The sequence below is a fragment of the Sebastes fasciatus genome, chromosome 8 (assembly GCF_043250625.1).
Source record: "Sebastes fasciatus isolate fSebFas1 chromosome 8, fSebFas1.pri, whole genome shotgun sequence".
Taxonomy (NCBI): domain Eukaryota; kingdom Metazoa; phylum Chordata; class Actinopteri; order Perciformes; family Sebastidae; genus Sebastes; species Sebastes fasciatus.
Window position 1 is genome coordinate 17,373,307 of NC_133802.1, and position 16,207 is coordinate 17,389,513.

At 40.4% G+C, this 16,207-nt stretch overlaps 2 protein-coding genes across 2 annotated transcripts; one reads left to right on the forward strand and one right to left on the reverse strand.

Moving 5' to 3' along the window:
- The first annotated feature begins 1,011 nt into the window (after positions 1–1,011).
- b3galt4 (UDP-Gal:betaGlcNAc beta 1,3-galactosyltransferase, polypeptide 4) lies at positions 1,012–3,504 on the forward strand. The gene has a single exon (XM_074643949.1). It carries the CDS (start codon positions 1,350–1,352, stop codon positions 2,484–2,486), a length of 1,137 nt encoding a protein of 378 aa, XP_074500050.1. The 5' UTR covers positions 1,012–1,349; the 3' UTR covers positions 2,487–3,504.
- A 1,222-nt stretch (positions 3,505–4,726) lies between these two features.
- On the reverse strand, positions 4,727–14,814 carry wdr46 (WD repeat domain 46). The gene is made up of 14 exons (XM_074643947.1): positions 14,661–14,814; positions 14,235–14,414; positions 13,277–13,357; positions 13,077–13,189; positions 12,866–12,953; positions 12,330–12,391; positions 11,374–11,478; positions 11,084–11,234; positions 10,294–10,529; positions 7,943–8,096; positions 6,932–7,079; positions 5,629–5,819; positions 5,399–5,512; positions 4,727–5,291 (listed from the first exon to the last, which is right to left on the reverse strand). The coding sequence occupies exons 1-14, from the start codon at positions 14,715–14,717 to the stop codon at positions 5,172–5,174; spliced, it is 1,800 nt and encodes a 599-aa protein (XP_074500048.1). The 5' UTR covers positions 14,718–14,814; the 3' UTR covers positions 4,727–5,171.
- Between the last annotated feature and the right edge of the window lie 1,393 nt (positions 14,815–16,207).

A 16,207-nucleotide genomic window follows, 5' to 3' on the forward strand; every position in this document is an offset into this window, starting at 1 on the left:
AATTGATCATTCATCTGATTTTAGACCTCCATCCCTGTAGCCAAGATGCGTCACCATTATCTGCCCACATTGTAGCTGGAATCTGAGGCTATAATAAATAAAACATAGAAATATAATAAAATAAATAATAAATAAATAATAATAAATATATAATAATAAATAATATAATAAAATAAAATAGAAAATAGGCTATAATAATAATAATAATAGAATCAGGTTTATTTTAATATATCATTTAAATAGCCGAACTGTGCCATCTGACTAATATTAATATGCAAACAAAGCCTCTCTGCCTTCGATCAACATTTTGTTTCAAAGACAGCAGGGATCCTGTTAGATCTGTGTGTAGTAATCAGGGACAAGGTCTGCAAATGAGCACTGGCTAGAAGTCCTGTACACGTTGCATCGGTTGCACTTTAATGAAGTGTAACAATGCCTATATGTATGGTCCCTGTCAAAAATAAATAAATAAAAAAATAAAACCTGGAAACATTGTGATAACCACTATATTACAAGCGAAGTCAAGGATGTGTCATATAATAAGATAATAAGATAACAACATATAGGCTATGATTTATCCTTTGAAAATGTTACTTGAAAGATTTAAAATGTAATAATAAATAAATAAAAATATAGCTGGTTTTGCTCAAAGGACAGTTAGCCTATATGTATGGTCCCTGTCAAAAATAAATAAATAAATAAAAATATAGCTGGTTTGCAAAAGGATAGTAAGCTTATGTATGGTCCCTGTCAAAAACGAATAAATAAATAAATAAATAAAAATATAGCTGGTTTGCTCAAAGGACAGTAAGCCTATATATATGGGATAGGCTACTCAGCCTGATGAACGAGGAAACCAAAGGCTGCTCATCCAAAAGCAGAAGGCATTTCATCACCACCAGAGCATCAGGACGCTTAAAGGGTATCTCTGATCATTTGGCAACATTTTTCTCCCCTGTGACGCAATCGACCTCAGAGTAGCTCCACTCTGAGTAGCTCCACGTTATAGTATAAAGAAGAAACCAGGGCAGTAATAGCTTCAGGGGCTGCTGCCGAATCGACCGGTTCATTTGCGCAGGTGCATATCCCACTTTTTGTAAAAACGGACTGCAGCATCAACACACAGTACCAAGCTGCTTTCTACCGCATCCACACCGAACCGACGCTGGGACACTCTCCTCCGGCGCGTTACCGGGGCAACAACAGAAGATAAAGATAACGCGATGATAGTGGAGGGATTTTAGTCGTGGAGACAAGGAGAAGAAGGAAGACCGGTGAGAAACGAGGCGCAGCTCTACAGCGGTGTGTTCAGAGCTGTAGCAGTGGGAGTGGAAAGGAGAGGTTTTGTCATGGTCGGACGCGGACTGTGGGTATGTAAGCCTCGGTTTGGAAAGCGAGGGAGCAGGTTTGGTGCTTTGCCTTATTATGTGTGCTTGGCGTTAGCGACCTTAGCCGTGCTGGCTCTGCTCTTCGTGGACTGCATCGAGTCGTGGGTCACCTCCATCAGCATGAACACGGTGTTGGAGCCGCCTCACGCAGGAGGAGGAGGAGGAGGCATCATCCCTCCGCAGAGCGTCCCTCCCACCAGACCAGAGGAGTTCCTGCTCATGCCCAGTCCTCTGGTGTGCCAGAGAGCCAAGCCTTACCTCATCACCATGGTTACCTCGGCTCCTGGCAACCAGAGGGCCCGCCAGGCCATCCGGGACACCTGGGGTGGTGAGGTGGAGGTGAGGGGCCTCAGGGTCATGACCCTGTTCATGGTTGGTGTGGCGTCTGACCCCGGGATGGCCAAGCTGCTCATAGAGGAGGCTAGGGAGCGAGGGGATTTGATTCAGGGGCGCTTTCTGGACACCTACTCCAACCTGACCCTGAAGACTCTGTCCATGCTGGGCTGGGCCCGCCGGTTCTGCCCTCAGGCCCACTTCATGGCCAAAGTGGACGATGATGTCCTGTTCAACCCCAGCGCCCTGCTGCACTTCCTGAACAAGAGCCGTAACCCCTACGAACAAGGAGATTTGTACCTCGGCAGGGTGCATCTTCACGTGGCCCCGGACCGTGACCCCGAGAGCAAGCACTACCTCCCCTCGGGGGCCTACCCTCCTTCTGTGTTTCCAGACTACTGCAGTGGTACGGCCTACGTCCTGTCCCGCTCTGCATTGCTCAAGATCTCCCTGGCAGCTTCCGCATCGCCTTTATCCACACCCCTGCCCCCCGAGGATGTGTTTGTCGGCCTGTGCGCCCGGACAGCCGGAGTGCTGCCCTCGCACTGCCCGCTCTTCTCCGGGGGCCCCGGTGTGCCATACGGGCGCTGCTGCTATCAGGCCATGGTGTCCATCCACCGCATCCCGCCCAGGGAGATGCTGCACTACTGGGCTGACGTCCAGACATCACACCCTTGCTCCTGGCTGAGTCTGCGTGCCTCTCTGGGGCTCTGCAAAGTCCGGGCGATGTTGGGGTCAGCTCTGGGGCTGGAGCAGGGCTTGTGAGGGTTCATAAGAAGGACTCGTTGGGGCTGTGCCTCGCTTCAATACTGTGAACAGCACAAGTGCTCTTCAGGCTGTCAAATGTCACTTTATTTTTATAGCTTTATTTTTTTAAAACACTATTTAACTGGTTTTATTTATTTGCAGGAAAAACGATGATCAGCTGGTTGTATGAAAAATTGTCAAAGTAGTCTTTAAGCTATCGTTATTAGACTGTTACAGCATCCTTCACTGACACATATAATAGATGTAGAACAAACAACAATGGCATGCTGATAGTATACAGTGAGGAAAAACAGCCGCTTATGTGATAAATGCACATTGGAACAAGTATTTCTATTGACACACAAAGTCTGACATCTCTAGGCTGCTATCCTCATATATATATTACACCAGGTACTTCAAGTGTAGATGTTAGTCTATTAAGATGCCTAAATGCATGATGCTCCAAACAATAGTACAACCAAACCACAGGCTTCAGATACCGAGTAGGAAGGAAGTAATACCAACAAATACTTAATTGCTAAAAGCTTTTTTATGTTCAAAATGGTAGTAAGAATCACGTCAGTACAAGATGTATCCAATGAATTTGTGTTTTTCAGTAATAATAATGACATGATGATGTGTGCAACCTGCCATTGATTGGACAGTTTTGAAATTGGAGACAGTGAGATGTAATCGTCCAGTTCTGGGAACAGACGTCAGAGGAATTTGATATCTTCCGTCTTTGGAGGCTCGATTATTCTGCTGCCTCATATCAACTGGAAAATATAACCATGACTGATGTGATACATCGCTACAATCCCAACTGAATTGTAGTATTATATCTTTCTGTAACATTGAGATTAAACATTAAAAAGAGTGTGAGTGTCTGGACTGATTTCGGTACATTTTAAAAGACAGTTTACAGTGTGTCAGGATAAAGCCCCAATGTGAACAAAGAGAAGGTCAGTGTGTTTACACTCAGGAAATTTATGGTTGAATCAAATAGTCACCAATAAACCGCTCTGTATCATGTTAAGTTTGCCTGATGTCTTTTTCTTTTTTTTAAGAGAAACACACATGTATACACAGATCTGTTTTGTTTCAAAATTTCTGTCACATTGGGTTTCTCCATGACAACTGAAGCAATAATGAATGAATGTGAATAAAAATGGGTTCTATGGGTACCCACGAGTCTCCTCTTTACGGATATGTCCACTTTATGATAATTATATGCAGTTTGGGGCATGCAGTGAATGTGTTATTTTCGCCTTTTTTTAAAATGGTGTATTATAATATTTCTGCATACTGGGGTCCCTAAACAGTCTTTGAATTGCATAAATTGGGTATCACTGTAAAGCTGAGACTCTTGTGGATCCAATGAGCCCAAATGTATTCAAGTGTGATGATGTTAGTCCGTATAGTAGCCATTTCATTGTAGTGAGACCATTTTTTAAAACTTGACCTCACTGTATAAAATGACCTGTGGTGACCTCTAGGATAATCACTGCCTCGTGAAACTTTACAGTCACAATCTAGAGACCTAGAGCAGAGGATGGATGGCTTTCCTAGGTAGATTAACAATAAGGGTGTTTCTGAGAAGTTTCCAGAACAGAAGCGCTTGCCATCCAATCGCCAAATTTTGCCAAATGTCAAGTCTTTGATAGCAAGTCACAGCATAGCTTTTTCTATGGTGTTCCTCAATGTCTTGGTGTCTTAATGTGTATTTTGACACACAATGCTGAGCTGCATTTCAAATTAATCTTCAGGATCCCAGCTTTCAGATGATGTACACCACTTCTGTGTGACATATACTGTTGAGTTTGACAAAAACAGGTCTAAGTGGGTCTCTTATGGTTAAAACAGAAAATGAGGATGCGAGGATTGAGTCACATTTCTTATTCCCTTTTCTATTTCAAGAGCCTTGAATTGAGTTGTCACATGACTTCCAGAATTGCTTGAGCAATTAGTTTCACCATACTTCTATATTTGGAAAATATTATGAGCATACTGTATATATAATTTGATCTATTAATTCTTCTCCTTTACAAAACTTGTTTATAAGGCACACTCATGTTGTCATTATTACCAGTGACTGTAGGTCAGACATCTCCAAAATACACCTGCTGATTAATTTGGGAGGGATGCAGTCTATGCTGACATCAATTTAAACTGAGTCGTTCTGATAAGGAGTTAACCAAAGTGCTGACAATGTGTGAGCATATCTTACAGTATGTTGTGAGCTCAAATAACACTCTGAATTCTTGGCATTATATGGTTTATTTTTAGAACATATTTATATAAAACATGACATACACTCAGTCAGTACAGCCACCAAAAAGCACTCCCTTGCTCCATTCGACGAGGTCAAAAATAAGTGAAAAAATGTGCTCATCAGTAGAGAAAAAATACAACTTAACACAAATTCTGGATGACACCCATTATCCACCCATGTAGACAGGAAGTGCTTCAGGCTACAGGCATTAAATAGAACGGCCCTTTCACTGCACTGAAAATTGATTACTGATGATCTGCCACCCATGAGAGTGAGTCTCTATTAGCCGACTACATTCAGAATTTCCGCAGTTCCTGTTTTGTTCCCACAGTGGAATAATGTGTCCAAGAAATGTGTCCTTTATATGAAGGTCAAAGGTCACTCCCACAGAATGTCACTGGGTTTTGGGCTGCACAAAGGCTCTTCCTTTACTACTTTTTGAATCTGTCCAGAGCAGATCTCTGGCTGGATAACACCGCCTCCTTCTTCTCCCTCTGCTTTCTCTCTTTTTCAATCTTCATTTTGTCCTCCGTAGTTTCCCTGATTTCATCCTGGGGGGGGTGAACAAGTCAAGAGAGATGAGCCAGACACTAAAGATATAGCCGAAAGATCACAAAGCCATTGCATCACTTTTTATCTTATATTCTGGATTACTTACCCTCAGGTCCTCATGAGCCACTTGTCTCTTGCGCTTTTCAACATTGCCAGCCGAACTACGACCTTTTTTCTTATACCTCGGAACAAATTTTTCTTTGGCAAGTGGGTCAAAGCCCTGGGAAGACAAAAAATGCGTTTAGAAGGGTGTAAACTGTAATATATTTAATATGATCAAGAGTATCCCAAAAATAAAATCTGATGTGTGCCAATAAGATGCTTCCAGACACTGACCAGAGCCTGGACCCTGTCTTGGTGCTTTTGTTCAAAGGTGGCGCGGTCAACCCGTCCCAGCTCGGTGGGGTCGAGGGTGATGAGCTCTGGCTGGATCTTCTCCAGCAGGGCTTTAACCTCCCACTCCTGCCTCTGCTTTGCACTACGGTATGGATTTGCATCCAGACCGTCGAAGTTTGGCTCTCCCGCACCTGTGAATGTAAATGAAGTAGCCGGAGAACAAAACATTTGAATATATGATGGCAGCTGTTATGGTTGGGTTTACCCATCAAGAAACACACATGACCACATCAAGCTGAACCACCAGTTTCCTCACATCAAATTTTGTGTTAATTTTGACCCTGTCTATTGGTACGTGTCCACATGACCGTTTTTGGACGCCTCGCTTGCCAGCATTGGGCACTTGATGGGCTGCCACTGGACCCTCGAAACCAGGTAGCTGATTGGATGAGCGTTTTCAGTCGTGGGCTGCTGCTCCCAGCTTTCAAACCGGAACCAACATGGCGGCTTGTTTGGAAACTTTTTCCTCATATATTAAGAAAAAAGTTCACCAAAATGTGTTTCTGAAGTTGCTGAATCTGTCTTCATTTTAGATCGACAACGGTTAGTAGTCTAGACGTCAACTTTATGCAAATGAGGAGCGGCCAACGTGACGGTCCGTCTCTCGAAACATAATGCATTTCCCCTTGTTTATAGTGTTCCTATGTTTTATTTAAATTTGTTCCTATTTTTCAATATGTCTGTTTACTTTTTTTACTCTGTCTTGCCTTTTGTTTTTTACTGATGCTTCTTGTTTCTGCACTATCCCCTTTGCTGCTGTACACTGCAAATTTCCCCACTGTGGGACTAATAAAGTATTATCTTATCTTATGTTACCAGAATGCATTGCACGGCTGCTTACATTGACAATGAACGGTAGCATGGAAAGGACGGATCCTGTCCTTTCCTAAAACTTTTAAACTAACTGTTGTCGAAAATAAGGACAGATTCAGCAACTGCATGACTTATTTCTCACCTAAATCTTTTTCAGAAACACATTTTAGTGAACCTTTTTCGTAATATGCGAGAAAAAGTTTCCAAACGAGCCGCCACGTTGGTTCCGGTTTGAAAGCTGGGAGCAGCAGCCCACGAGGGAAAGCGTTCGTCCAATCAGGTGCCTAGAGTCTAGTGACAGTCCATCAAGCATCCAATGCTGGAAAGTGAGGCGATCCCTCGCGTCCAAAAACGCCCATGTGGACATGTACCATCAGTGCAACCTTCTTATTCAGTCTACTTTTAAATATAATGTGAAACCATGTCGGACCTGGTATGAGCATGCTGGTGAAACCATCTCCGTGCCCCACCCCGAGGACATCCTCAAAGGGACAGAAGTGCATCCCCCAAACTGTTCTCTGAACTCTGTGAGCCATGTAGGGTTTAGTCACAGGAGTGCTCCACACGTCTTTGTACACCTGCAGGGAGACAGATTTCACAGACACAGATTAGGTGATGTGAGGGTAAAAGGTTACCAATACGTAAAGAGGTGCCTTATGCATCGTTGGTTAACAGAAAAGAAAAAAGATAATTGTGATAAAAAAATGACTTTCTGCAATGTCATAGGTAATTTATAGCAGCAATGTGCAAAATGTCAGCTTGTTTTTTTTAATTCTATCTTTGGCCAGAAGAAGTCACTGCAGACTTTTTTCACAGCAGACGTTTTATCTTGTCATAGCAGCAAAAGCCCAGGTGTTTGTTTCACCTGGGCTTTTGCTGTAATGACAAGATTAAATATCTACTGTGAAAAAGGCCAATTGTCTTTTTGTAACACTCACTTCCCATAGATCACTTTATTTTACACGCCCCAAAGTTTCCCTTCCTTCTCTCGAAAAACAAACTCTGACATATATGTAACTATAAATGCAAAAGGAAGGTTCCTGAGAAGGAAATGTTGATTTATGATAGAGAAAACAGAGACCGAGTTCAGCTGCACAGCATGTGCAACATTTTTTAAATGTATCTACAGGCAACTCTCAGAATTGTGTCTATTTTCCCTATAATTAGTACCAGATTGCATAGCTCTTCACAGGAAATTTACTAGATCCTTATTAGGAAATTTCGGATTGCGTAAAACAAAGTGTGGCCATCCAGCGATGTCACCAATTCTGTAACATTTGTTGTTCAATATCAAAATGTTTTCCATGTGTCTGTGGTTCCCCTTTTTTCCCACTATACCATAGTGTTTTTGCTGATCATGGTAAATATCCAGCTTCCTATGTGCTCCAGATGGTTTTTCAATGACGAATCATGAATCATGCAGTGTGGAGGAGATAGTGACCTGAACAATGTCCCCCGTGGCTGCAGACAGCAGCCCTCTCTGGCTCAGCGACAAACAGGACGCTCCAGCAGGGAGGAAGTAGGACTTGAGGGGCTTGAAGGTTCTAATGTCATAGACCTTCAGCTTTTTATCCATACCAGATGTCACCATGTATCTGCCAAGAGGAGACCAGAACAACAGATTGCTCTCTGGTGGACACTGGGGAAACTGCAGTTCAGTGCTCACAACAGAAAATGTAACAGTTATTCAACCTGACTATAAAGCTGTTTATTATTTACGGATTTTTTCTTCAAATTCTTTTCAACCACTTTCAACGACCCACTGTTCTGCCTTGCTCGCTCACGGAGCAGTTTGTTCCTTCCGCTCCCCAGCTCAAAGCTGCTCCACTCGAAAAAAACAAAACAAGCTGTGTTGCATTTTAATTAGGCTTTAGGCTACAAATGTGGGTTTTTTTACATTCAAAGCTTCTATTGAGGTTTTCAGATGAAGCTTCGAATGTCTGTCATATTTTGACCCTAAAAAAACTAATCCTCGAACAAAATTCTCAATTTGAATTAAGTGATTCATCGGATTAAATGAGGGAGTCTTTTTTTATTAAAATCAACTTTCTTTAATGATTACAACTCGTCAGTTTTGTTTGATTGCTACTAGACCGTCCCATTAATAGGTATACAGGTGTGTCCTTTGTGTGCAGTGAGTGGAAGAGAAAAAATTTTTTTGACCGCAGTGAAAATGTTGTTTTTGAAAGGCTAAGCGCCAACAAATATGGACTGAAGCAGCATATTTCGTTAGATAGAAACATGATGAGATTTTGGATTCTTTTTTCAATAAATTTTGAGTTTTGGACTGATGACCGACTGAGACAATTACAGAGACGAGGGCTGGGCGGCGGCGCTGTGTGTATGCTTTTTTAATAATTAATATAGAGTACAAGCTTATAGATTGTGCATTTCTAGGGCTCGGAGAGAGAAGATGAACAGAGACACTGACTGTGCGGTCACTTTTCCTGGCAACACACACAAAGCAGATGAATAATTTGTTCTGCAACAGACAGACAGCAGAGGTCACTAAAACACTGCAGACATTGCGCCTAACAGGCAAATCGAAATGCACTTTTACAAAATTAGAATTATAATTAAAAGATGAACAAACCATTTACATTAATTGAACTCATCTGACCTGCTGCTCTGTAGTTATTGAAAATATTTGGAGCACACGAGTCTGAAACAATTGTACGCAGGCGCTAGGGATGTCACAGTGAGGACATTTTCCCAGCGGTTCATAAACTTGTGACAACACCGGTGTTACTGTTTACACTGGACATTTTACAAGAAAATACGACAGTCAATATATGTACAGCGCTTACTTTGATCTTTAACGTTGAATGGCTGTGTGTTTGGCTTCTACGTTCCAGCTTTTGCTGCGGGCTGTGACCGCACCAGCTGTGACCGCTCCGTCCCCCTCACAGAGATTGCCTCATTAATGTTATGATTCCCTCATAGCATTGGGTTTAAATCTGAAATATTGCCAAATAAGCGCTTTGCTTTTCGCTTTGACACCAAATCCTCCGCCATCGTCTTGTCTGTCAACTCTCTCTCATCCTGTGTGTGTGAAATCTGACTCCTGCTACTCTGTGCTGTGACCCCGTACGTAGCACTTTCACTTTCAGTTTGTAGCGTCTGTCGTCTGACTATGTATTGATAACACGGCACCAATACACGAAAATGAACTAAATAAGTTTTATTATATAAAAAAAAAAAAGCAAAACGACGGTGGGAGCTGTGGGCAAGTAATGTAATCGGTGTGTGCCCGAACACCGTCGAACACCGTGTAACACCGGTAACACAGACTATCACGGCAAGCCTCGCAGAAATTGGGAGCGTTGGATGGAGCGGGAGATAGGGCGACGCTCCAACCTTTTAAAACATCCACTCCACTCTGTTTCACATGCTCTGACGAAGTAATTTCTTTCTAGATCTGGAGACAAAAAGGATTGATTGCAGGTATCTTTTGACTGGAGAAGATGCTACTTGGTACTGGGTTATTACCTTAAAAGGTATCGGGTACCGGTACCCAGGCCTTGGTAAAATGCACGGCCAAGTATACGACTGAATCCTTAAAAATATGTTGTCTCCAGGCCGTGGGTTGAAGACAGGATTTGGTCAATGATTACAAGGACATATTACACTTTATAAAACTGAAGAAAAATATTAATGATGCCGTTTACACTGGGACTACTGTGAAACAACCTCTACATAATGTACATAATTATCCATTGCTTCCTGCCTCTAAAGGAAACCAAATATCCATGTTGTCTTACATAACGAGAGTAAAGTTTTAAGGTGACTCACGTGCCCGTCTTGTCTACAGCGACAGAGCGCACGCTGCCCTGGTGACAGAGCATCTTGACGAGGGCTTCTTTCTGGTTGGGCGACCAGAGGGTGACCGTGCCATTGTGGTGGCCCAGGTGGATGATGGCATTATGAGGGTTCTGGCACATCACATCAAGCCGGCCAGTCTTGGTGCAGGTGGCTGCCACCTCCTTTCCCACAGACACATCCAGGTATTGCAGGAAACTTGTAGCACTCTGGAGACAAGAGCGTCAACAGGAAGGTTTGTCAGAGCTGATTACTGTTGGTGAATTCAAGGATCTGGAGAATAACACTCTGATCAATTTGTTTGCTTTTACATTTACTTTATCTGGATGAAATATTTTCAAACTGTGAGGTGTGGAGGGAGAGATGCAAAGATACTGTGTGAGGTGAAAAGGGCTCAGTTTGTTGTTGTAGTTTAACACACACAGCTCATTAAGGTACTTTAAAGACACCTCAAAGAAAGGCTCACCTGAAAAAAATTCTAAATCCATCTAAGTGTACGCTATATTTAGAATATTTTCAGCACTTTATCTTGCCGCCACACAGCCCTTTCTGACGGGGAACTGAGCTGAAAGTGAAACTTATCTATGCAGCCAGACATTGAGAAAAAACCTCTATCAATTGAGCGCGTGATAAATAATATCAGAGTTTGTGGCAAATACAGAATTCAACAGAAGACAATTTTTTGTTATTGCAGTAAGACATTCAAAATAAACATGCAATACATCATGTACAAAACCTAAAAGAACGGTTTTAATGAACCCACCACTGTTGCTAGCAGAAAGTGGTAGGGGAGGAACTGCATACGAAGGACGTCATTGAATTTGCGGATGCAGTGAAGCTCTATTCCGTTGGAGTCATAGATGTACAGCCACTTCTTCTGAGCCACCGCATACATGTTCTCACTATGGAGCCACCTAAATAAAAGGCAGAAAATGATTTTTAAGTATTGAGTATTTACAGAAAGGATGTTCACAGTTGCTGGTAGGTGAAGCATGATTGTAATGTACAAAATGTTGTGCTTTGTGCTGCACAATGTTAGGTTGGATGACTTACTTTACATCATTGACAGACTCCATCACGTTTATCTCACACATTAGCTGTTTGGACTGCCAGTCTATACAAGCAACATGGCCTCTCCTCCCACCAAGCAGGAGTTGACTGAAGTGAAAAAAACACACTGTTAACAAAATGTCCACAATTCAAACATTTAAATCAACATTTCTATATAATGTCGAAGGACTCGCTTGTAGTGATAAAGCCACAGAAAGTAAAAGTCTGCAGTTTCCTCAGCTCTACAGAGCATTTTAGCATAATTCAAGAGGCTTTATAATCTGTACATCATACAACCCCCTCTGTCCGTTTGATTGATTTTGATTACCCACCAACATTACTGTTCAGACACAGTTCTCTCTTTAGCTCTGTTTTCAGATGCAGCAGGCAGTGAAAAAGCTCTGAAAGAAACCCACTGTACACTACCTGTCCGGCATTATGGCTCTGTCCCGTTTAAAGGCCCTTCACTCCCTCTCAGGTGTTTTCAGAGTGAGCTATGCTTACAATTACATGATGTTACAAAACTCTATGCGCCAATAAAAATGATAACAGGGTAAATTGTCCCACCCTAACAGGTGCAACATTATACTGTAATGGCCATGGGATCACAAATTGTGGTTTTAATGGGTTTCAATGCGGACATTTTTGTCCTTAAGGGTCTGAGTGTCTGAATTTTGGCTACAAAGTTTATTAATAAAAGGAGCTGGGATGGGACTTCCAAAATAAAATAAAAACTCACAACCTTGCCAAAATGCATTAACACAGACAAAGGTATTGAAAATATTAAATTAAAAAGCCAAAAATTTCCCTAGAGAGGCATAAGGGTTAAATATGAAAAATCTGGAGTTAATTTTCCCATAATGCTGAGCTAACTGACTAAATATTTTTAACTGTGGTAGCAACCCAATGACAAACACTTCATACATTGTTTGTACGAGTATGGAGAGTGAGATACTGACCGTCCAGTCTTGCTATAATCCACTCGATATGGTCCAAACTGAGACAGTTTAAGATTAAAATACTGAGAAGGAAGTGGGAGAGAGAAAAAACAAAACAAATTAATAAAAGGCAAACAATCTGGGGAACAACATCAGACATGGGAACCTATTTTCAAAAGTGCTTTTTAAATACATAAAATAAATAATCTTGTTCCATTTAAACAGACTGTTTTTTTTTTGTTTTTTTTTACATGTTTTCTAATATTATGCTTTTTAAAACTAAAAACAGGAATTAAAAACACACTGGATTTGTGATGTTAAGGCCCCACACATTCTCTACTAATAAGTAAATAAAATAAGTTGGGAACAACCTAAGCTGTACAAACAAAACAAAGCTACTTTATTGTCAGCTTTTGCTGTAAATAAATATGTAAAGTAAAATTTGACCTTAAAAAAGGTCAAATATATACTTTATTTTATAGCCAAGACGCCAGCACTAAGATGTCAGAAGTGTGAAATCTTTCAACATCTAAACTAGTGTCCTATCAGTGTCCCACCTTTGTCGCAGATGTTATATCCACAGAATCTGCGATGTCTTCCTGAGAGATCGTACATGTGTCCTCGTCTTCATCTCCTTCAAGAAACCTGAGATTAAAGGAAAACATGTCACAACCAGCAATAACCTAAAGTGACATTTTTCATAATTGAATCTCTGTAACATCATACACTGTGACACGAAGCAGCCAGCCAACATTTAGAAGCAATTACCCTGCATCCTCTGGGAGTAGGAGGTCAAAGCGAGCAGCTTGTTTCTGGGCCATTTCTGAACCTTCCTCTGAGCGAGTGATCATGTCTTTCAGCTTGAAATGCTTGCGGCGAGGCTAGGAGGAGAAGAATAAAGGCATGAGATGTTGGCTAACTCCACATATTTATTATAAATTGTAAATAAGAGACATTGGGGTGCTTACCTTTTTAGTTTTATCTTTCCTCTTGTACTTCTGCAACCTGTCTTGTGGAATAGGAGCAGGCCCAGGGAAAGGGTCGGATTTCTGAGAGAGTGAAAAATAATTAGAAGAAATACGCTAGATTTACTTTGTGAAACATTCAAATTAAGGTAAATTGATGTAGAGCTGGGAGATATATTGATATAATATAAATACTAGAGTGTGAAAATAGATACTGTTTGGACTATGGGGTATTGCAATATTGTGGTATAGCTTGAATACATTCTTCTTCTGGTTGTAAAGGCTGCTTCACAGTTAGGGGATGCACCCCAATATTCAGTACAGGGCTTTTGAGTCAACATGAGTTCGGTAAAAACTACATTATTTTCATTCCATAATGACAAATATAATATTACTTTGATTCAGATTCATTTTATACTACATTGGAAATATACATTTAAGCATAACTTGTTATGTTGTATTAAAAAAAACATAAAAATTTCAAGATACTTAATATGTCAGGAGGAATATAGGGAAATGTAAAGAGTGACGCACTATTTCCAATTGATGGAATAGAGCAGCTATAAAAAACAAAAGAGTCTCACTCAATGAAGAGCCGGAACAGGCTGATACAGAATAATGTATATTTATATATATGACACTGTCAGATAGTGTGCAATAAAATCTGTTGTTTTTTTACAATCTTAAAGCTACTCAAGTAAAAACGAAACGGAAAACTTTAAGGAGATAAATTATTTCATCAAACCGTGAATTTAATGAATTGTTAGTCCCTGAAATACTCCTTCAGATTAAATATACCTAAATCTATCGACACATTTACACTTACCTGTACTTCAAATCTGATATTATATATATATACACATCTATATGCAACCAACCAAGACTGATTCCTACTGTTAATCTGTTTTGGAGTAACACCTTGATGCTGACATTGACACAACAATCACGTTAATTCTCTTACCCCTGATATGAATTTATTTCCATCTCCTTGATCTTCTTCTTCTTGCTTTCTTTTCTGTGCTTGTTTCTGTGTCTGTTGCTCCTTCTGTTGCAGAGCCTGTTCCGTCTGTTCTCCGTCTTTTCCCACTTTGTTTTCATCTTTCCCCTCCTCCTGTGTCTCCTCCCAGTAACGAGCTGCAGACTGTTCAAGAGGAGCAAACAAGTTAGCAGGTCAGCGAGAGTTTAGTGTATTTATTTGTGCCCAGAAACGTGGAGTCAGCTCGTCTCCTTCACGATCCCCTCAGGAACACATGCGCTGCCTGATGATAGAGAACTACTGCTACGTTGGGTGTCAGTCTGAAAAGCACCGTCCCAATCTCTCTCTCACATGATGATATCGACAGTTAAGACACTCTTGCGAGTTCTTTTCTTATTATATACACATTACCTTCTTCTTTTTCTCCACGTGTGTCTCATCCACCGCTGCCTCGACGGGAGACGCCATCTTTGTTGTATACGTTTTTCACTTCCTGTGACATCACTTCTGAATACGTCACTTCCAGCTAAACATTGAGTTTTTATTTTGAACAAATCCCTGAAATGTTACTTTCATAAAAAAAAAGTAATGGCGTGGCAACCCGAAAATGATTTTTTAAAAAAAGTCCTGTCGAAAATCATAAAAATAAAAAAGTAATGTAGAAAATCATTAAAAAAAAATAAGTCATGGGCGGCATGTCGAAAATTTAAAAAAAAAATAAGTTGTGGCACAGCATGTCGAAAAATGATTAAAAAAAAAATCATGGCACGGCATGTCGAAAATCTTGAAAAAAAAGGCATGTCGAAAATCGTGAAAAAAAAATCGAGAATCATGAAAAAAAAATCAAAAATCATAAAAAAAAGTCATGGCGCGGCATGTCAAAAATCTTAAATAAAAAAGTCATAGCATGGCATGTCAAAAATCCCCCCAAAAAAGTCATGGTGAGGCATGTCGAAAATCCTAAAAAAAAAAAATCATGGTGTGGCATCCTGAAAATCATTAAAAAAAAAAGTCGTGGCGCGGCATGTCAAAAATCATAAAAAAAGTCAAAAATCATTAAAAAAAAAATCATGGCACGGCATGTCGAAAATCTTGAAAAAAAAGGCATGTCGAAAATCGTTAAAAAAAATCGAGAATCATGAAAAAAAAATCAAAAATCATAAAAAAAAGTCATGGCGTGGCATCCTGAAAATCATTAAAAAAAAAGTCGTGGCGCGGCATGTCAAAAATCATAAAAAAAGTCAAAAATCATTAAAAAAAAAATCATGGCGCGGCATCCTGAAAATCTTAAAAAAAAAAAGTCATGTCGAAAATCTTTAAAAAAAAGTCGAGAATCATGAAAAAATAATTCAAAAATCATAAAAAAAAGTCATGGCTCAGCATGTCAAAAATCTTAAATAAAAAAGTCATAGCATGGCATGTCAAAAATCCCCCCCAAAAAGTCATGGTGCGGCATGTCGAAAATCCTGAAAAAAAAAAAAAAAGTCGTGGCGCGGCATCCCGAAAAGCTTAGAAAAAAAGTCATGGTCATTTTAATGATGTGAAAAATCTTTAAAAAAAAAAAGTCATGGCGCGACATGTCAAAAATCTTAAAAAAAAAAGTAATTCCGCGGCATGTCGAAAATCTAGGGAAAAAAAGCAAATCGTAAATCTTTTTTAAAAAAAAGTCGTGGAATGGCATGTCGAAAATGATAAAAAAAAAAAAATAATGGATCGTCCTTTAAACAATGGATCGTCCTTTAAACACAAAGATTGGCTGATTCGATCCCCGGCTCCTACAGTCTGAACATTGAAGTGTCCTTGAGCGAGACACTGAACCCCCAAGTTGCTCTCCTAAATGTTTAGGATGGGTTAAATGCAGAGGTCAAATTTGTATCTGTATTGTAATAAAGTTTAAGTTTAAAATTGGCCGATGATGGTAGTGTTTTAACTTCACAATATCTCAAAGTTACAGTAAC

Coding starts and splice junctions, on each gene's coding strand:
- b3galt4 (XM_074643949.1), top strand. CDS start 1,350: ATGGTCGGACGCGGACTGTGGGTATGTAAGCCTCGGTTTGGAAAGCGA.
- wdr46 (XM_074643947.1), bottom strand. CDS start 14,717: ATGGCGTCTCCCGTCGAGGCAGCGGTGGATGAGACACACGTGGAGAAA. Junction 14,415..14,660: donor ACGTGGAGAAAAAGAAGAAG/GTAATGTGTATA, acceptor CCTCTTGAACAG/TCTGCAGCTCGTTACTGGGA. Junction 11,479..12,329: donor GATTATAGCAAGACTGGACG/GTCAGTATCTCA, acceptor TTTTCACTTCAG/TCAACTCCTGCTTGGTGGGA.